Below are 22064 nucleotides of genomic sequence, written 5' to 3' on the forward strand. Positions count from 1 at the left end.
TGTGTGTGATTTTGTGTTCCAACAGGTGAGGTGCTTTTGTTTCTGTTGTGTTGTAATTTGGTTGACTCTCCACTCCACCCTGCCTGATCTCATCCATCTGGTCTCAGTGTGCATCTGTAAATCCCCATAAGCGGCACTCGCTTCATCCAAACAGGCTACAAACTTCCTATGACTGAGAGACCTGTTCCCCCCTCGAATGAGATTGGTAACCTTGGCAGCTAAACCCGGGGCATGGCTGAAGTTCATTGTCTTGGCACAAGAGGGCCCCCTGTAAGAGCAAAATGAAATAGGATTTAGCCTATGATAAAAAAATCTCACAAAGACAACCCACATTAATAACCATATATTAATAGTTAGCTAGCAATGATATTACCCACCTGATGTATGATGCAGTACAATGTTGGACAGTCAATGCCGCTCTGTTGGAGGAGCCCGGTGAATCAAGTGCGACTTCCTTGCATTGATGGTGCACCATCGGTAGCAGCAGCTGAAAGCTTCTCAAAGCCCCCGCCCTCACAACACTTTTAACAGTGTTGACAACATCCTTGCCCTTGGTAGTGTCATACAAAGACACCGATTTCAGTAACTCCTCGTGCACTTCAAATGAATTGTAAATGGTGTAAATAAGAAGCTGGCTAACATCCATCACATCTGTGCTGTCATCCAACTTGTACTTGCAGTCATGCATGACTTGTTTTGGCTTTCCCTTGACGTGATTTTGAATGTCAGAAATTCTTGGCATCACTGTGCGACGGAATAGAGAGACTGTTTCAAAGTTCTTAGCCGTGTTATCCTCTCCAAAAGCTTTAGCCGTCTCTACTGCACATAGCTTCCGTGTTGTGCCATGTGACAGGGGCTCCTTTGCTTTAGCAAGCTCAAGGCAAACAGCAGAAGACGCCTTGGGAGAGGACACCCGTGTGGACGTGGCTTTGGTAAAAAGGCTCTGCTGTCGGTGTAGTTTTCCTTTCAGGTCAGCGATGATAGCAGCTCTGGCACCTCCGATGTACGTACCATGTTTATCTTTGTGCGTGGTATTGTTGTGGTGACTCAAATTGAAATCCTTCATGGCTGATTTTGTTTCCAGCCACACTAACTAAACACATAGGTTTGCCTTTCTACTCCTACTACTACTTTCGGCTGCTCCCATTAGGGGGCACCACAGCGGACCATCCGTTTCCATCTCTTCCTGTCCTCTGCGTCTTCCTCTGTCACACCAGCCACCCGCATGTCCTCCCTCACCACATCCATAAACCTCCTCTTTGGCCTTCCTCTTCTCCTCTTCCCTGGCAGCTCCATATTCAGCATCCTTCTCCCAGTATACCCAGCATCTCTCCTCCACACATGTCCACACCATCTCAATCTTGTCTCTCTTGCTTTGTCTCCAAACCGTCCAACCTGAGCTGTCCCTCTAATATACTCGTTCCTAATCCTGTTCTTCTTCATCACTCCCAATAAAAATACTAGCATCTTCAACTCTGCCACCTCCACCCCTGCCTCCTGCCTTTTCGTCAGTGCCGCTGTCTCCAAACCATATAACATAGCTGGTCTCACAGCCATCTTGTAAACCTTCCCTTTAACTCTTGCTGGTACCCTTCTGTCACAAATCGCTCCTGATAGGTTTGCCTTTGAATTCCGTAAAAAGATGTTGTGTTTCCCAGCGTGCCTGGAAGACACACTTCTCTAGGTCAGGTTTTCGTTTTTTGCAGCTCATGTCTCTCGTTGCGCGTCGTTGCGGAAGAAGCCCGCTGAAGCCAAGACGAGACCATATACAAGCAGTTGCTTGGCTATAGGCCTCTTGTGTTTCGAGGGAGCGCCCTCTATCAGTGGACAGTATAATTACAGTTGGGATCCGGTTCAAATGTGGTCAAAAGGCCCGCTTGCTTCCAACGAAGCAAGCGGAAATTGACCCATGGGCCATACTGAGTGAGGATGGGGGCCGAATGCGGCCCGTGGGCCGCCAGTTGCCCATGTCCGATGTAGGCTATGAAGGTGAGGTTGTAGTAGGGGGCAATAATTCAATATCATTTAATGTCTCTCCATGGTATGGTATCAGCATGAAATTGAAATACTGTCACATAGTGATACACAGTTTTGTTGTCTAAATGAATGAAAATCTATTGCCTACAATTTCTCACAAAATGAAGTATGAAGTATTTGAAAGAGTAATATTTGAAAACTAGCTTTAGTATACTTTACGTTAGCAAACAGTTCAATGTGATGAACCTCACCTGGATCCTTAAACATGGTATGTTTACATACACGGATGAGCCAAAACATTATGACCACTCACAGGTGAACTGAATAACATTGGTCATCTCCAAACGAGGGCACACGTCAAGCGCTGGGGAGATCAGACGGTAACAGTTCTCATGGTCAACGTGTTGGATGCAGGAGAGATGGGCAGGAGTAAAGACCCGAGTTCCTTTGACAAAGGCCAGATTGTTATGGCTAGACGACTGGCTCAGAGCATCAGAAACGTCAAGGCTTTCGGGGTGCTCCCAGTCAGCAGTGGCGAGTACCTACCGGCAGTGGTCCGAGGAGGGACAAACCACAAACCGGTGACAGGATGTTGGGTGCCCAAGGCTCAAAGATGCTTGAGGGCAACAAAGGCTATTCCGTCTGGTCTGAACTGACAGAAGGTCTACTGTGGCACAGTATCCCCCCCCCCCTTTTTTTTTTTCCCCAATTGCACCCGTCCAATTACCCCACTCTTCTGAGCCGTCCTGATCTCTGCTCCACCCCCTCTGCTGATCCGGGGAGGGCTGCAGACTACCACATGCCTCCTCCCATACATGTGGAGTCGCCAGCCGCTTCTTTTCACCTGATACTGAGGAGTTTCACCAGGGGGACGTAACGCGTGGGAGGGTCACGCTATTCCCTCCAGTTCCCCCTCCCCCCCAAACAGGCGCCGATGCCCGACCAAGCTGGAGGTAACATGGGGACTCGAGCTGCAGAGTGGTCAGAGTGCCCATGATGACCCCTGTCCACCGTCGAAAGCACCAACAATGAGCACAAGAGCATCGGAACTGGACCTTGGAGCAGTGGAAAAAGGTCAACTGGTCCGATGAGTCTCGTTTTCTTTTAGATCATGCGGATGGCCGTGTATGTGTGTGCAGTTAACCTGGGGAAGTGATGGCACCAGGGTGCACTGTGGGAAGACGAAGAGCTGATGGAGGGAGTGTGACGCTCTGAGCAATGTTCTGCTGAGGAACCCTGGGTCCCGCCATTCATGTGGACATCAATTTGACGTGTGCCATCCACCTAAAAATCGTTGCAGACCAGGTACACCCCTTCATGGCAGTGGTATTCCCTACCGGCAGCAGCTTCTTTCAGCGGGACAATGTGCCCTGCCTCATTGCACACATTGTTCGGGAATGGTTCGAGGAACTTGATGAAGTGTTCAAGCTGTTGCCCTGGCCTCCAAATTCTCCAGCTCTCAATCCGATTGAGCAACAGTCCGATCTACGACGGCTTCACCTCATGACTTACACGACTTGAAGCACCTGCTGCTAATGTTTTAGCACCAGATACCAGAGGACACCTTCAGGGGTCTTACAGAGTCCACGCCTAGGCAGATTGGTGCTGTTTTGGTGGCACATGGAAGACCAACAGCGTATTAGGCAGGTGGTCATAATGCTTTGGCTTGTCAGTGTATGTAAGCAGACATGGTGATGTATATTGGTGTGGTGTAAAATACACCGATTATTGTGGTGATAATATTTTCATATCGCCCAGCACTAGGTTAGGGTCATCATCCCAACCTTTGACCTTTTACTCCCATATCCTACTCACTGTCTCCTCTCCCTCCAGTGTTAGCAGGATGTCAGAGGCAGCTGGTGAATGCCGGCTCTCCGACTTGCTCCAGGATCTCTCAGGTTCTGCCGACGTATATCCCCGTCAGGACCGTCGGTGATTACAAGTGAGTTTACCAGCTCTCCCTTCCATGGAGAGAGTATCATTTGAAAGTCTGTTGGTTCAACAATATTCTGCTTCACATTCATTAGGGGTGTACCAAAACAATATAAGTTTTGGTTGATAGATATTTGAAATAAATGATCAAGATGTATATCATCGGCTCTATATTTCGGCCTACTTTGTTTTGTTTTTTTCAGGGGTGGATGTATTTGGTATGCTCTCCCACTTTCAAAGGTGGCATTACCGTCCCGGTAATGTAGGCTAGGGTAGCGGGAGGGTTAGCAAACACAAAAGTGGCGCGAAAACAGGGCGTCCGGGTAGCGTAGCGGTCTATTCCGTCGCCTACCAACACGAGGATCGCTGGTTCGAATCCCCGTGTTGCCTCCGGCTTGGTCGGGCGTCCCTACAGACACAATTGGCCGTGTCTGCGGGTGGGAAGCTGGATGTGGGTATGTGTCCCGGTCGCGGCACTAGCGCCTCCTCTGGTCGGTCGGGGCGCCTGTTCGGGGGGAGGGAGGAACTGGGGGGAGTAGCGTGACGCACTACGTCCCCCTGGCGAAACTCCTCACTGTCAGGTGAAAAGAAGCAGCTGGTGACTCCACATGTATGGGAGGAGGCATGTGGTAGTCTGCAGCCCTCCCCGGGTCAGCAAAGGGGGCGGAGCAGCGACCGGGACGGCTCGGAAGAGTGGGGTGATTGGCCAGGTACAATTTGGGAGAAAAAATCAAAAAGAAAGAGGCGCGAAAACCCGATCCTGTTTATAGTGACATCAGATAAAACTATTATGACTCATTAAGAATGGATCTAAAAGCTATTTTGGTAATTAATGTTATTTGTTTACATCGGACAAGGACAGTGATGGTCTTTTTCCAACTTTCCAGCAGCAAGTGTTTCATTCTAAAACAAAAATGTGACGTTTCCCAGCTTGTACAGGGGTCTTCCAGACAAGTGAGAAGACAGAGAGGAAGCCAGCGATCAGAAAACTATTTCAGCTGAAATCAGAAATATTTACCAACAGCACTTCTGCATCATGGCAAAAGCCTGCATTGACATGAAACACGGTCCACCAAGTCTCTGACAAACATAAAATTTCTGCACAAATCGCAGCATGCAACATAACATTTGGCGTCTGAATAATAAACTGGAGAGCAAAAATGTGAAAATATGTATTCCTTAAGAACATCATATCCTCTCTCGACGAGATGAAAACATCTCTTGTGTGTTGATCTACACACGGTAAATACTCTGTTGCCCTGCTGAGGGGCAAAGAAAGGGCATCAAATGTCCCATCTAATTTATCCTACCTGTCATTTTCCCGCCTGCAGGTTAAGAAGGAAAACCAAGGAGGAGGAAAAGAAGGCGGCAAAAAAGGAGAAGCGGACCAACGACGACAAAGACAAACGCAAACTGTATGGGAAGACGGTGTCGGTGCCCATTGACGACGTGTACATAAAGAAGCTCTATCTGAGGGAGGTGTATGACGCCATGGCCGCCATCGACCTGCTGAAGCACTTCCAGGAGCTGGACTTCACCCCGCTCAACCAGCCCGTGTACATCGACCTGAAGCTCGACATGACGCTGGAGAAGAAGGTGGGGAAAGAGCGCTCTCTAGCTTTTGTATTTCATTTTTCTTGTGGGGTTGCAGGAAGTGGAGTTGTAGAAGATAAAGATAATATTGTTTACTGATGGTTAGTGGTTGTTTGATAACACTCCGCACCGTCCTTCATACTGCTCATGGTATTCATTATACATTCATTATACTAAGAATATACACTGACACGGGACTCGCCGGATCGAATCCCTGTCTTACCTCCGGCTTGGTCGGGCGTCCCTACAGACACAATTGGCCGTGTCTACGGGTGGGAAGCTGGATGTGGATATGTGTCCTTTTGGCTGCACTAGCGCCTCCTCTGGTCGGTCGGGGCACCTGTTCGAGGGGGGGGACTGGGGGGAATAGCGTGATCCTCCCACTCGCTACGTCCCCCTGGCGAAACTCCTCACTGTCAGGTGAAAAGAAGCGGCTGGCGACTCCATGTGTATCGGAGGAGGCATGTGGTAGTCTGCAGCCCTCCCCGGATCGGCAGAGGGGGCGGAGCAGCGACCGGGAAGGCCTGGAGGAGTGGGGTAATTGTTGGGATACAATTGGGGAGAAAAAAGGGAGGGGGGGGGGGGATCCAAAAGAAAAAAGTTTGCTTTTCTATGAAACTTTCTTCTCACATCAGAAAGGGGATTTGAACTCACAACACGTCTATTAGCAGAAGGCACACACACACACACACACACACACACACACACACACACACACCCCCCATGGGCCATTTATGCCCCTTTTCCCCTGCGTGGTACCGACTCGACTCGCTTTTGTGTCATTTTCCATTACCGCGACAGTAGCCTCTGAGTGTAGCTGGTCGCCATAGCGACGCCTGGTTAAACTGCTGTTAAGCTAACTCCACTTCGACCGCTTCGGTATTTAAAAATGCCGGGTGATATCCCACGCGCACATTGATGAAATGAGGCAGTGACGTGTTTCTCTGACCAGTCAGAGGTCTGCATTGGTTTTGGTAGCCGCTCCAGTATTTCTGGATCCTCGGCAAAGGGCGGTACCAGAAAAGTGGTAACAGTTACCAAAATGCCGGTACTTTCCAGTCATGGAAAACGAGAAAAGGGCGAGTTGGGGCGGTACCGAGTAGTGGAGAAGGGGCACTAGAGTCTTTAATTCAGCCAACCTGCACGTCTGCGGAAGAACAGAGCCAGATGAGACCAGCGCCAGCATGGCGGAGAACATCCCTACTCCAACCAGGAGCCTCTTGCTGCGGGGCAGCAGCGGTAACCGCCAGTTCAGTGTGCCGCCTCCCGGCATACCACAGCTTTCATCAAATCTGTGTAATACAAACTACCTCACAACGTTTCACCCTCAGCAGTTTTGATTGACACTCTGACACGCGTACGTTACGCACCATACAGCATCTCGTACCCCTCAGCTCGACTGTCTGTGCACAACAGACGGGTGTCGACGGCTCCACGCTCACCTGTGTAAAACTGATGGTTCGTTCCATAATGGAGTAGGTGTGCTCCTGGGAGGTGGAAAGTGAAACTGGTGGTGGAATGCCTTTAATACTTAATTGAATAAGTTTTGTACTTGCCACGCACAAACGACGAGACCAGCACTGCTGATGTTCCTTTTTCTTGTCGCTGTTTTTGCCCGTGTCGTCTGTTCTGGGACACGTTGAATATTGATGGCTTCTCTTATTCGAGTCTTTCTCCCCCCTTGCAGAAAAAAGTCGATCCCTTTGTCAGCATCGTGCACTTACCTCACCCCTTCAAGGAGCTGAACAAAGTTTTGGTTTTCACCGAGGTAATTATTCTCTCTTTTCAACTTCCCTCATTGCCATCGTGGCCTTGTTATTTCACAGATAATTGTTGCTGATGCATTGTTTTAGTATTGTGTGGCACGTTGTGTGGTGTTTGTTTGTGAGGTCACCCAGGGACGCCAGGCGGCATGGTGGCGCAGTGGTTAGCGTGGTCACCTCACAGCAAGAAGGTCCTGGGTTCGAGCCCCGGGGTAGTCCAACCTTGGAGGGTCATCCTGGGTCCTCCTCTGTGTGGGGTTTGCATGTTCTCCCCGTGTCTGCGTGGGTTTCCTCCGGGGGCTCCGGTTTTCTCCCAGTCCAAAGACATGTAGGTCAGGTGACTCGGCCATACTAAATTGTCCCTAGGGGTGAATGTGTGTGTGTGTCGGCCCTGTGTGATGGCCTGGCGGCCTGTCCAGGGTGTCTCCCTACCTGCCGCTCAATGACTGCTGGGATAGGCTCCGGCATCCCCGCGACCCTGAGAGTAGGATAAGCGGTTCAGGTAATGGATGGATGGATGTTTGTGAGGTTGTTGGTTTGGAGTCAGTGGACCGAGACCTTGTCATGTTCTCTGCATTCCCTCAGGCCTGGATTTAGCCAGGTACCCAGCACTACTTATTAATGCTATCTAATGCTAATGCCTATACATGATGGAAATCCAAATTTCCAATATGCTCAAAACAGGAAACGTGCATACTATATCTGTATTTCTATCCCTTTTTTAAAACTTTGTGGTAAGTGTCACCGTCAACAAGTGAAACACATCAAGTGAAATTCAAATTGATATGTGAAAACTTCGAATCCCTGCGTTACCTCCGGCTTGATCGGGCATCCCTACAGACACAATTGGCCGTGTCTGCGGGTGGGAAACTGGATGTGGGTATGTGTCCTGGTCGCTACACTAGCACCTTCTCTGGTAGGTCGGGGCGCCTGTTCGGGGGGGGGGGGACTGGGGGGAATAGCGTGATCCTCCCACAAGCTACGTCCCCCTGGTGAAACTCCTCACTGTCAGGTGAAAAGAAGCGGCTGGCGACTCCACATGTATCAGAGGAGGCATGTGGTAGTCTGCAGCCCTCCCCGGGTGGGCAGAGGGGGTGGAGCAGCGACTGGGGCGGCTTGGAAGAGTGGGGAGAAAAAGGGGGAAACAAATCCAAAAAAAGAAAAAGAAAGGGGAATGAACAGTTTGCCCCATGGAGTATTTTATATATAGATTTATGAGGACAGTAGGGAGGTTGCTGGGGACACAGCAGAGAGAATTCCTGATGGGATTTGATCCTTATAGCCAACAGGGATACAGATGTGATTCCCCAGGCAGTGGACATGACATTTCTATTCTTGTTTTTTTTTTTTTTAACAGAAGGTTTGTTAATGTAGTGTTTCTCAAAATATCAGAACTGCTGTTGTTATGAAAATATGACTAAAGCCCCTTGGGAAACTCTCTTCCTGGTTGTCAACATAACCATTTCGGAAAACCAGTCAACTGATAATAAATGATATCATCTAGTACTCTGATTTGATTGGACAGTCAATGAATTGTCATCATCAGTCTGACTATTGGTGTGTTTTTGAATAGTTGCCTAGCAACGTCATGCTAGCTATCAATAATGATTGTGGTGAAGTCAACCTCCTGAGAATTGTTTATGTTCAGAGAGAGGCCGCTAAAACAGTTATAAGAAATCAAATGATAGTCCTGAAGATGGAAAAATTACCCCTAACATTAATATTACACAATGAAACTTGTCTCTATTGGAAAATGGTGGATTGCTCCCTCCGGGTTGGGGATGAGTTGTTGCCTCAAGTGAAGGAGTTCAAGTATCTCAGGGTCTTGTTCACGAGTGAGGGTGGGATGGAGCGGGAGATTGACAGGCGGATTGGTGCAGCATCAGCAGTAATGCTGACGTTGTCCCGGACCGTTGTGGTGAAGAGGGAGCTGAGCCGGAAGGCAAAGCTCTCAATTTACCAGTCAATCTTCGTTCCAACCCTCACCTATGGTCATGAGCTGTGGGTCGTGACCAAAAGGGTGAAATGAGTTTCCTCCGTAGGGTGTCTGGGCTCAGCCTTAGAGATAGCATAGGGAGCTCGGAGTAAAGCCGCTGCTCCTTCGCGTCGAAAGGAGCCAGTTGAGGTGGTTCAGGCATCTGATTAGGATGCCTCCTGGGCGCCTTCCATTGGAGGTTTTCCGGGCACGTCCAACTGGGAGGAGACCCTGGGGTAGACCCAGAACTTGATGGAGGGACTATATGTCCGATCTGGCCTGGGTATGCCTTGGGATCCCCCAGGAGGAGCTGGAGGGCGTTGCTGGGGAGAAGGACGTCTGGAGTGCCCTACTTAGCTTGCTGCCACCACGACCCGACCCCGGAGAATCGGCTGAAGATGGATGAATGAATAAAACTTGTCTGACTGAGTCAAAATGACTGGACTAGGTCTTTACTAAATGTTATACATCTGGGATTAGAGAAAGAACATTAAAACTTTAGACAGTTTGTCCTGTTCTGCCTCTAGTTGTTAGGTTGTATTTGATTTGTGATTTCCACCAGCATGCTGATATTTCCACATTGTGTATTCATACAACTACTCTCATCATCTTGCCCTCTTTATCACACAAATGTGCAAGCAGATCCTATTTAAAATTCATAGCAGGCGGTGTAGACCATGGGGTCCAAATCCGATGTGAATGTTAACTGCCATAGCAAATGACATCAGAAAGGTCTGGCAGACTGACACACCTTGACAAACCTAAATGAAGAACGCCATCTCTGCTGTTCTTGACAGAATCCTGATCAGGCCAGAGTCGCTCTGGACCATGGAGCCATGTTGGCTGGAGGACCAGAGCTCATAGAAAAGGTGAGTTGGTGTAAATATTTTAGATGTTAATTAAATCTGTCAGTCTGTGTGATAATCTTTCTGTCTTTCTATTAATCTGTCTGTTTTGTCGGACTGTCTATCTTCCAATCTTTCTGCATATCTGTTTGTCCGTAAACCTTTTTATTAATCTGTCTTAAGTCTGTCTGTAAAGAGTCCAGTCTGACCCTTGTATAACCAAAGTGAGAGCTGTGTCCGCATTCTCGGCACGAAATCAAACACGTTTCCTGTGGGTTTCGGACTCCACCAAGGTTGTCCCTTGTCTGCTTGTGATACTCATGGACAGGATCTCAAGGCGCAGCCAAGGTGAGGAGTGTGTCCGTTCTGGGAACCTCAGAATTACATCTCTGCTCTTGGCAGATGATGTGGTTTTGTTGGCTTCATCAGAACACGACCTCCAGCACGCACTGGGGCGGTTTGCAATTGAGTGTGAAATGGCCGGGATGAGAGTCAGCACCTCCAAGTCTGAGGCCGTGGTTCTCTACTGGAAAATGGTGGATTGCGCCCTCTGGGTTGGGGATGAGTTGTTGCCTCAAGTGAAGGAGTTCAAGTATCTCGGGGTCTTGTTCACGAGTGAGGGTAGGATGGAGCGGGAGATTGACAGGCGGATTGGTGCAGCATCAGCAGTAATGTGGACGTTGTAGCGGACCGTTGTGGTGAAGAGGGAGCTGAGCCGGAAGGCAAAGCTCTCAATTTACCAGTCAATCTTCGTTCCAACCCTCACCTATGGTCATGAGCTGTGGGTCGTGACCAAAAGGGTGAGGTCACGGATACAAGCGCTGAAATGAGTTTCCTCCGTAGGGTGTCTGGGCTCAGCCTTAGAGATAGGGTGAGGAGCTCGGACATCTGGAAGGAGCTCGGCGTAGAGCTGCTGCTCCTTCGCATTGAAAGGAGCTAGTTGAGCTGGTTTGGGCCTCTGATTAGGATGCCTCCTGGGCGCCTTCCTTTGGAGGTTTTCCGGGCACATCCAACTGGGAGGAGACCCCGGGGTAGACCCAGAACTCACTGGAGGGACTACATGTCCGATCTGGCCTGGGAACGCCTTGGGATCCCCCAGGAGGAGCTGGAGGGCGTTGCTGGGGAGAATGACATCTGGAGTGCCCTACTTCGCTTGCTGCAACCACGACCCGACCCCGGAGAAGTGGCTGATGATGAGACGAGATGATATGAGATGAGACACTTAGTTTGCATGTTCTCCCCGTGTCTGCGTGGGTTTCCTCCGGGTGCTCCAGTTTCCTCCCACCATCAAAAAGACATGCATGTTAGGGTTAATACTCCTGTCTGTGTGCCTGAGCAAGGCAATGGAAAGAAGAGCCGGAGTTGGTCCCCGGGTGCTGCAGCTGCTCACTGCTCCTAAACAGTAGGATGGGTTCCATGCAGAAGACGAATTTCATTGTAACCGAACAGCTGTACAATGACAAAATAACGTGGCTTTCTTCTTTCTTCTTCGTGGACCTTTAAGGGTCTACGCTTCCTCTGCAATATTTTACTGTTTTCATTGGCCTTTTATTTTTTTAATGATTTACTTCATAACCTTTGCATATCTTGTCGGTTGCATTTCAGATCTTGGAGGACGAGATCACAGCAGACTTTTATGTCTCAGTACCAGAAATGGTTCCAAAGTTAACCCCGCTGAAGAACAAACTAAGGAAGAAGTTTCCCAAAAACAAGCGAGGTGAATGGAGAAATTCCAGCTGACCGTCAAACCACTTAGCACACCGTTTCTCAACCTGCTGTTGTATTATCATTTTTATCAGTTTATTTCTTGATCTCAGGTTAAAAGATCACTCAAAAAAAAAAATCTAATCACGGGCCAGGGCCTCAGGGTTCTTCATTAGTAATTGACAGTACTACTGACAGTTGCTAGTGCTAGCTTTGTCTGCCAAAGTCATGTCAGGACCCTACTTTTCCCCAAGTCAGGAATACATCACAACCCAGCCATCCGAGTCGTTCACGTTCACACGCTTCGTGGTCGTAAAATCGAAAAGAAAAAAAAAGATGGAGGCGAGTGTCCGCTGTATATTCGACTTCCACTGGAATTTGAATCTTCTAGCACTTTATCAAGGAATATCCATCCATCTTTTACATTTTCACATCAGGTTCCTTTTCGGCTTAATTTTGTGAAAATTCTTACTGTGTCCGTACAACTGTCCATGTCGGCTGTGTTGGAAAGAGGAGCTATGCCACAGTTCAGCCAATTCGTGCTGCATCGAGAATTCCGATTGGGGGTTCAGCCAGGAAGGCACCCTAACCAATTGTGTTTGGATGAACTCCGCCAATCTGTTTTCATATAGTGTGAACAAAACAGCTGTCTTAACCTGTTTTGACAGTAATTCTACCCAGCTACTTTCGGGTAACAGCAATAAACCAAAATGAAAGGCTCAGAAAAGAGAAAAAGGCCAACGGGCAAGCTGAAGCTAAGGGTGCACTCATAGACAACATGCACCACTATCGACTCAGATTCCAACCCGGTTAAGGTAACGACGGTGGAAGAAGGTTTAATACCTGTTGCCGTTACACCCTCTTAGCCTCCTGCAGTTAAAGAGGAGAAGAGTCGAAGACATGGAGACGACTACCATTCTTCCCCATGTCTCATCTCTCTCTCTCTCCTGACCAACAGCAGATCGGATGCCCCGACAAAGATACGTCAGTAACAACTCCGGCGTGGTTGCAGGAGTGAAATAAGCCGTCAAGGAAAATGATGGAGATGAAAGGCAGATGGCAGGCGTTAAAGAATCACTTGATTCTGTTTGTGCCGAGTTAAAAACCATGAAAAATAGTTCTGTTTTTGTTTTTGCTTTTTTCCCTTTGTCTCCCGAATTGTATCCGGCCAATTACCCCGCACCTCTGAGCCGTCCCGGTCTCTGCTCCACCCTCTTGATCCGGGGAGGGCTGCAGACTACCACATGTCTCCTCCGATACATGTGGAGTCACCAGCCGCTTCTTGTCACCTGACAGTGAGGGAGTTTCACCAGGGGGACGTAGCTTGTGGGTGGATCACGCTATTCCCCCCGAGTTCCCTCTCCCCCTTGAACAGGTGTCCTGACCAACCAGAGGAGGCGCTAGTGCAGTGACCAGGACACACACCCACATCCAGCTTTCCGCCCGCAGACACGGCCAATTGTGTCTGTAGGGACGCCCGACCAAGCCGGCAGCAACATCGGGATTCAACCGGCGACCCCCATGTTAGTAGGCAACGGAATAGACCGCTACACCACCCGTACAGCCATTTTTCTTTATTTTGAAGATATGTACAAATACTGCGTAAAAGTTGATGCAGGGTATAGTTCAACGCAGCTAGTTTTAGTTATTCAATTCAATTCAATTCAAAACTTTATTGCAGACTCACGGTCCATAACAAAGACAAATGGGTGAAAGACAAACCCCAGACAACACACAGAGTAAACACAATAAAACAACATTAATGGAACAAGACAGTGTCTTATAAGAAGGCGGTTATACCAGTGGTCTCGGGATTGGTAGTGTGTGGCACTGAATCTTATATTAGTTAAACGCTTGATGATTACATTATCAGAGTCATTGAGCCGGCAAATAAATTTATACATGAGCTTTCTTAGAAGAGCCAGGAAAGTACTGACTCCTGCAGCCACAAACATTTCACTTGCACTACACCACCTAGGTCTTTTAGTAGTATTCTCATAGTATCATGATAAGCTACTCGAAGCCTCTGTAAGCTTGCTTTTTTGTAGTTTGACCACAGGGGGGCAGTATAAAGTGGCGTACAATATGTAGTTTGACCACAGGTGTGCAGTATTTTTTGTAGTTTGACCACAGGGGGGCAGTATAAAGTGGCGTACAATATGTAGTTTGACCACAGGTGTGCAGTATTTTTTGTAGTTTGACCACAGGGGGGCAGTATAAAGTGGCGTACAATATGTAGTTTGACCACAGGTGTGCAATATTTTTTGTAGTTTGACCACAGGGGGGCAGTATAAAGTGGTGTACAATATGTGGTTTGACCACAGGTGTGCAGTATTTTTTGTAGTTTGACCACAGGGAGGCAGTATAAAGTGGCGTACAATATGTAGTTTGACCACAGGTGTGTAGAATTTTTTGTAGTTTGACCACAGGGGGGCAGTATAAAGTGGCGTACAATATGTAGTTTGACCACAGGTGTGCAGTATTTTTTGTAGTTTGACCACAGGGGGGCAGTATAAAGTGGCATACAATATGTAGTTTGACCACAGGTGTGCAGTATTTTTTGTAGTTTGACACAGGGGGGCAGTATAAAGTGGCGTACAATATGTGGTTTGACCACAGGTGTGCAGTATTTTTTGTAGTTTGACCACAGGGGGGCAGTATAAAGTGGCGTACAATATGTAGTTTGACCACAGGTGTGCAGTATTTTTGTAGTTTGACCACAGGGGGGCAATATAAAGTGGCGTACAATATGTAGTTTGACCATAGGTGTGCAGTATTTTTTGTAGTTTGACCACAGGGGGGCAATATAAAGTGTCATACAATATGTGGTTTGACCACAGGTGTGCAGTATTTTTTGTAGTTTGACCACAGGGGGGCAGTATAAAGTGGCATACAATATGCTCTGAAACGAGACATCTTCACACTAACTGAACACATACCAAACTTGCGTGACAGAGTGTTTGCTTGTGCGTACATCATGCGGCGTTGTCTATAAACGCCACCATCGTCTGTCATTTGTTCCGTAACATAATGTCCAAGATATTTCCCCTTATTACACACCCCAAGATTATTATCAGACAATTTAAAATGAAGACATTTTTATTTTAATTTATTTTATTTATTACCTCTTTATTTAAATTAAAAAAAAGATGAGAAAAATAGCATTCGGGGGCGTCCGGGTAGTGCAGCGGTCTGTTCCGTTGCCTACCAACACAGGGATCGCTGGTTCGAATCCCCGTGTTACCTCCAGCTTGGTCGGGCGTCTCTACAGACACAATTGGCCGTGTCCGTGGGTGGGAAGCCGGGTGTGGGTGTGTGTCCTGGTCGCTGCACTAGCGCCTCCTCTGGTCGGTTCTGGCGCCTGTCCAGGGGGGGAGGGGGAACTGGGAGGGAATAGCGTGATCCTCTCACGCGCTACGCCCCCCCCCCCCTGGCGAAACTCCTCACTGTCAGGGGAAAAGCAGCGGCTGGTGACTCCACATGTATGGGAGGAGGCATGTGGTAGTCTGCAGAACCTCCCCGGATCGGCAGAGGGGGTGGAGCAGAGACCGGGACGGCTCGGAAGAGTGGGGTAATTGGCCGGGTACAATTGGGGAGAGGGGGAGGGGGAGATGATCTAACATCATGTTCTCTCTCTGTGTCACAGGCTCGGTTAGCCCAAACATCCCCAACATGATGGAGTTGTTTAAGAATGGCCATGAGTACCTGGTGGAGGAAAACTGCTACGTCCGAACCCAGATCGCCACGGTGGGTCACAGCACCAGAACATACTAACCGATAACCAGCGTCCCTTCTGTTCTTACTGCAGGAATCGTCCTTTAGGAAGGCAGCTTGGTCCACACAGCACAGTTCACACACACACACACACACACACACACAGTCAGTCCAAAGCTGTTTACAGGACGGCGCAAGAGCTGCAGCGCAAGATAGAGAGAGGGGAGAAGAAGAACATTGGAAGAATAATAAAAACTGGAGAAGTTAAAGGCCACAGGAATATGAACAATAACGATGTAGCAAGTAAAAAAAGTAGTGTAAACGAGAAGATAAGAAGCAGTTTTAATTAAAAGCTATATTCAAAAGAAGGTTTAAGTCTTAACACTGCGTCAGAGTGTTTGGTGTAACTGTGGGGAGAGTGAGCAGACCCTTCCCAGAGGATCCGAGAGCTCGTCTTTAAGGCTCGTATGTTCAAAACAGGGCGGCACGATTGTGCTGGTCTGATTGACAGGTTGATTGTGCTGGTCTGATTGACAGGTTGATTGTGATGGTCTGGTTGACAGGTTGATTGTGCTGGTCTGGTTGACAGGCTGATTGTGCTGGTCTGGTTGACAGGCTGATTGTGCTGGTCTGGTTGACAGGTTGATTGTGATGGTCTGATTGACAGGTTGATTGTGCTGGTCTGATTGACAGGTTGATTGTGCTGGTCTTGTTGACAGGTTGATTGTGATGGTCTGGTTGACAGGTTGATTGTGCTGGTCTGGTTGACAGGTTGATTGTGATGGTCTGGTTGACAGGTTGATTGTGCTGGTCTGGTTGACAGGCTGATTGTGCTGGTCTGGTTGACAGGTTGATTGTGCTGGTCTGGTTGACAGGCTGATTGTGCTGGTCTGGTTGACAGGCTGATTGTGCTGGTCTGGTTGACAGGCTGATTGTGATGGTCTGGTTGACAGGCTGATTGTGCTGGTCTGGTTGACAGGCTGATTGTGCTGGTCTGGTTGATAGGCTGATTGTGCTGGTCTGGTTGATAGGCTGATTGTGCTGGTCTGGTTGATAGGCTGATTGTGCTGGTCTGGTTGACAGGCTGATTGTGCTGGTCTGGTTGATAGGCTGATTGTGCTGGTCTGGTTGATAGGCTGATTGTGCTGGTCTGGTTTACAAGCTGATTGTGCTGGTCTGGTTGACAGGCTGATTGTGCTGGTCTGGTTGATAGGCTGATTGTGCTGGTCTGGTTGATAGGCTGATTGTGCTGGTCTGGTTGACAGGCTGATTGTGCTGGTCTGGTTGACAGGCTGATTGTGCTGGTCTGGTTGATAGGCTGATTGTGCTGGTCTGGTTGACAGGTTGATTGTGCTGGTCTGGTTGACAGGCTGATTGTGCTGGTCTGGTTGATAGGCTGATTGTGCTGGTCTGGTTGACAGGCTGATTGTGCTGGTCTGGTTGACAGGCTGATTGTGCTGGTCTGGTTGATAGGCTGATTGTGCTGGTCTGGTTGACAGGTTGATTGTGCTGGTCTGGTTGACAGGCTGATTGTGCTGGTCTGGTTGACAGGCTGATTGTGCTGGTCTGGTTGACAGGTTGATTGTGATGGTCTGGTTGACAGGCTGATTGTGATGGTCTGGTTGACAGGTTGATTGTGCTGGTCTGGTTGATAGGCTGATTGTGCTGTTCTGGTTGACAGGCTGATTGTGCTGGTCTAGTTGACAGGCTGATTGTGCTGGTCTGGTTGATAGGCTGATTGTGCTGGTCTGGTTGACAGGTTGATTGTGCTGGTCTGGTTGACAGGCTGATTGTGCTGGTCTGGTTTACAAGCTGATTGTGCTGGTCTGGTTGACAGGCTGATTGTGCTGGTCTGGTTGACAGGTTGATTGTGATGGTCTGGTTGACAGGCTGATTGTGCTGGTCTGGTTGATAGGCTGATTGTGCTGGTTTGGTTGACAGGCTGATTGTGATGGTCTGGTTGACAGGCTGATTGTGCTGGTGTGGTTAACAGGCTGATTGTGATGGTCTGGTTGACAGGCTGATTGTGCTAGTCTGGTTGACAGGCTGATTGTGCTGGTCTGGTTGACAGGTTGATTGTGCTGGTTTGGTTGATAGGCTGATTGTGCTGTTCTGGTTGACAGGCTGATTGTGCTGGTCTGGTTGACAGGCTGATTGTGCTGGTCTGGTTGATAGGCTGATTGTGCTGGTCTGGTTGATAGGCTGATTGTGCTGGTCTGGTTTACAAGCTGATTGTGCTGGTCTGGTTGACAGGCTGATTGTGCTGGTCTGGTTGATAGGCTGATTGTGCTGGTTTGGTTGACAGGCTGATTGTGCTGGTCTGGTTGACAGGCTGATTGTGCTGGTGTGGTTAACAGGCTGATTGTGATGGTCTGGTTGACAGGCTGATTGTGCTGGTCTGGTTGACAGGTTGATTGTGCTGGTCTGGTTGATAGGCTGATTGTGCTGGTCTGGTTGACAGGTTGATTGTGCTGGTCTGGTTTACAAGCTGATTGTGCTGGTCTGGTTGACAGGCTGATTGTGCTGGTCTGGTTGACAGGTTGATTGTGCTGGTCTGGTTGACAGGCTGATTGTGCTGGTCTGGTTGACAGGTTGATTGTGCTGGTCTGATTGAGAAGTTGATTGTGATGGTCTGGTTGACAGGCTGATTGTGCTGGTCTGGTTGTCAGGCTGATTGTGCTGGTCTGGTTGACAGGCTGATTGCGCTGGTCTGGTTGACAGGCTGATTGTGCTGGTCTGGTTGACAGGCTGATTGTGCTGGTCTGGTTGACAGGTTGATTGTGCTGGTCTGGTTGAGAAGTTGATTGTGATGGTCTGGTTGACAGGCTGATTGTGCTGGTCTGGTTGACAGGCTGATTATGCTGGTCTGGTTGATAGGCTGATTGTGCTGGTCTGGTTGTCAGGCTGATTGTGCTGGTCTGGTTGACAGGCTGATTGCGCTGGTCTGGTTGACAGGCTGATTGTGCTGGTCTGGTTGACAGGCTGATTGTGCTGGTCTGGTTGACAGGCTGATTGTGCTGGTCTGGTTGACAGGCTGGTTTTGGAAGTCTGAGGCATAGAAAAGCTTGATTTTACCCAAGTACTACTCGGCATATTTGGAGAAACAATTGAAGCTATGAAGAGGACGTTATAAATAAGCTGCAGGAGAGGCTCAAAAAAAACAAAAAAAAAAACTCATATGGGGCGTCCAGGTAGCGTGGCGGTCTATTCCGTTGCCTACCAACATGGGGATCGGCGGTTCGAATCCCCGTGTTACCTCTAGCTTGGTCAGGCATCCCTACAGACACAATTGGTCGTGTCTGCGGGTGGGAAGCCTGATGTGGGTATGTGTCCTGGTCGCTGCACTAGCGCCTCCTCTGGATCGGTTGGGGAGCCTGCGTGGGGGGGAGGGGAACTGGGGGGAATAGCGTGATCCTCCGCCGCGCTATGTCCGCCTGGTGAAACTCCTCACTGTCAGGTGAAAAGAAGCGGCTGGCGACTCCACATGTATGGGAGGAGCCGTGTGGTAGTCTGCAGCCCTCCCGGGACTGGGAGAGGGGGTGGAGCAGCGACCGGGACCGCTCGGAATGGGGTGATTGGCCAAGTACAATCGGGAGAAAAAGGGGAAAAATCCAAAGTAAATAAGTAGGTAAGTAATAATGAAGTGTCTCGGGAGACACGGGGAACTATGGCTGTTTAGTGGTTGCGTTGGAGTGTGTTGTTTATATTTCAGAGGGTCTTGAAAGGTGATTCAGAAACATGGTTGTGGTCTCTCCCTGCAGGTGGGCATGCCCAGAGAACACATCTTCACCAACCTGCAGTTTGTACTGACGGACGTGTGCTCCCACCGGCCCGCCAGTTTCGGTAAGCCCCCTGAAAGCTAATTCACACCGTGTCGATACCGGGGGTGGGGTGGGGTGGGGGGGAGACCGGCTCTCTGTCACCAACTCAGGGTGGTGGACTCTGAGATACACCAGCTGCTTCGGCTGTTCTACCAGCGACACATCTGAGTAGTGGCCACGGCCACGGCCCGGCCCGGTAGCCATGCTGTCTGAGGACCGGAAGGCCGTGACTCTGGGCTAAACACTCCACTAGCTCCCGTCTGACAGCCCTGCTAAGACTAGAGGACACAACAACAGTGAACCAGTTCATCTGAACATCAGGGGTTAGTTAATTAGTAAGTTCATTTACATATTTTGCATGTCACTGTGTACCACAGTGTACTTGATGTATATCACAGTACGTCCAAAGGGAGGAAGTAGGAAGGAGACACGTTTACAAGACACCGTGTGTGTGTGTGTGTGTGTTGTCCAGCTATATTTGTAAGGACCAGTTTGAGTTTTTTCTTGGAGTCCCCCCCCCTCCCCTCCCCCTTTTCTCCCCAATTACATCCAGCCAATTACCCCACTCCTCCGAGCCGTCCCGGTCGCTGCTCCACCCCCTCTGATCCGGGGAGGGCTGCAGACTACCACATGCCTCCTCCCATACATGTGGAGTCACCAGCTGCTTCTTTTCCCCTGGCAGTGAGCAGTTTCACCAGGGGGACGTAGCGCGTGGGAGGATCACGCTATCCCCCCCCCCCCCCCCCGAACAGGCGCCTCGACACACCAGAGGAGGCGCTAGTGCAGCGACCAGGACACACACCCCCATCCGGCTTCCCACCCTCAGACACGGCCAATCGTGTCTGTAGGGACGCCCGACCGAGCCGGAGGCAACACGGGGATTCGAACCGGCGATCCCCGTGGTGGTAGGCAGCGGAGTAGAGCGCTACGCCACCTGAGTGCCCCCCATTTTTTTTTAATCTTCTGGGGGTGACGGAGGTGTTTGAGCTGTGAGGCTGTGTGGATGTCACGGTCACAACACCTGTGTTATTGTGGGTTTTGTTGGGATGGGAGGTGCTCGGCTGGCGGAGGTGTGGGACCACGAGCTTTATTTGGTTTGGGTTTGTTTCTTGTCTTAAGCCCTTAGTGTTCTGAAAGCCCAAGGCTCTCCATGCTCTCTACTCACTCTCACTTTGGTACTGTGGTGCCGCTTTTCTTTCTGACACTCTCCTCTGGGTTGCTGTTTTCTCTTTCCCGAGATAAAAATAAAGTGAACCTGAAGAATCACGGGTGACACAGATTGGACGGTTACAGCAGACACAGCACAAAATGTGTCCTCTACACCGACATTACTGATGTCTCTCTCTCTCTCTCTCTGTCTCTCTCTCTCTCTGTCTGTCTCTGTCTCCCTCTCTTTTTCTGTCTGACTGTCTCTCTCTGTCTGTCTCTGTCTCTCTCTCTTTTTCTGTCTGACTGTCTCTCTCTCTCTGTCTCTCTCTCTCTCTGTCTGTCTCTGTCTCCCTCTCTTTTTCTGTCTGACTGTCTCTCTCTGTCTGTCTCTGTCTCTCTCTCTGTCTGTCTCTGTCTCCCTCTCTCTCTCTCTCTCTCTCTCTGTCTGTCTCTCTCTGTCTGTCTGTCTGTCTCTGTCTGTCTGTCTGTCTCTCTCTCTGTCTGTCTCTGTCTCCCTCTCTTTTTCTGTCTGACTGTCTGTCTCTCTCTGTCTGTCTCTGTCTCCCTCTCTTTTTCTGTCTGACTGTCTCTCTCTGTCTGTCTCTGTCTCTCTCTCTGTCTGTCTGTCTCTCTCTGTCTCTGTCTCCCTCTCTTTTTCTGTCTGACTGTCTGTCTCTCTCTGTCTGTCTCTGTCTCCCTCTCTCTCTCTGTCTGTCTCTCTCTGTCTCCCTCTCTTTTTCTGTCTGACTGTCTGTCTCTCTCTGTCTGTCTCCGTCTCCCTCTCTCTCTCTGTCTGTCTCTGTCTCCCTCTCTTTTTCTGTCTGACTGTCTCTCTCTCTCTGTCTGTCTCTCTCTCTGTCTTCACAGGGCCCTTCATCGAGCGGGCGATCATCAGTAGTCACACAAGCGAAGCGCTGTGGTTCAAATTTGAAGACTTTTTGCCGAAAGCGGCAGAGGAACAAGCGGCAGAGGAACAAGCGGCAGCGTCGGCAGTTTAATGTGGAATGTGTGCTCGTGTATATAAATAAAGTGTTTTTGTCGTCTGAGTTTCGGCTTCTGGCTCGACACTGTCACACAGGAGCAGCGCCAGGTGTATCCTAATAGTAGGGAAAGTAGGACGCTTTGATTTGTGTTCTGCAACTCCAACAACCCTACTCCTCCCTTCCCCCGTAGGGTGTCTGGGCTCAGCCTTAGAGATAGGGTGAGGAGCTCGGACATCCAGAGGGAGCTCGGAGTAGAGCCACTGCTCCTTCACATTGAATGGAGCCAGTTGAGGTGGTTCGGGCATCTGATCAGGATGCCTCCTGGGCGCCTTCCTTTGGAGGTTTACCGGGCACGGCCAATTGGGAGGAGACCCCGGGGTAGACCCAGAACTAGCTGGAGGGACTACATGTCCAGTCTGGCCTGGGAACGCCTTGGGATCCCTCAGGAGGAGCTGGAGGGCGTTGCTGGGGAGAGGGACGTCTGGAGTGCCCTACTCAACCTGCTGCCACCGTGACCCGACCCCGGAGAATCGGCTGAAGGTGAATGGACGAACTCCAGCAACACAACAATGGCAGGAAACTGATTTATTTTAAACACACCAAAGTGG

The 22064-nt window shown here is 49.5% G+C and overlaps 1 protein-coding gene across 2 annotated transcripts in view; it reads left to right on the forward strand.

Moving 5' to 3' along the window:
- The window catches only part of mrpl1 (mitochondrial ribosomal protein L1), a 23216-nt gene extending 1703 nt beyond the window's left edge, over positions 1-21513 (forward strand). For both annotated transcript variants that reach the window (XM_056291451.1, XM_056291458.1), the window contains exons 2-9: positions 3811-3919; positions 5241-5505; positions 7190-7270; positions 10038-10109; positions 11691-11802; positions 15436-15536; positions 19265-19346; positions 21341-21513. In XM_056291451.1, the coding sequence (XP_056147426.1) occupies positions 3811-3919; positions 5241-5505; positions 7190-7270; positions 10038-10109; positions 11691-11802; positions 15436-15536; positions 19265-19346; positions 21341-21471 (953 nt within the window). In that variant the 3' untranslated portion in view covers positions 21472-21513. The remainder of the gene's footprint in view (positions 1-3810; positions 3920-5240; positions 5506-7189; positions 7271-10037; positions 10110-11690; positions 11803-15435; positions 15537-19264; positions 19347-21340) is intronic.
- The last annotated feature ends 551 nt before the right edge of the window (positions 21514-22064 follow it).

Source organism: Lampris incognitus, chromosome 1 (assembly GCF_029633865.1).
Source record: "Lampris incognitus isolate fLamInc1 chromosome 1, fLamInc1.hap2, whole genome shotgun sequence".
NCBI lineage: Eukaryota > Metazoa > Chordata > Actinopteri > Lampriformes > Lampridae > Lampris > Lampris incognitus.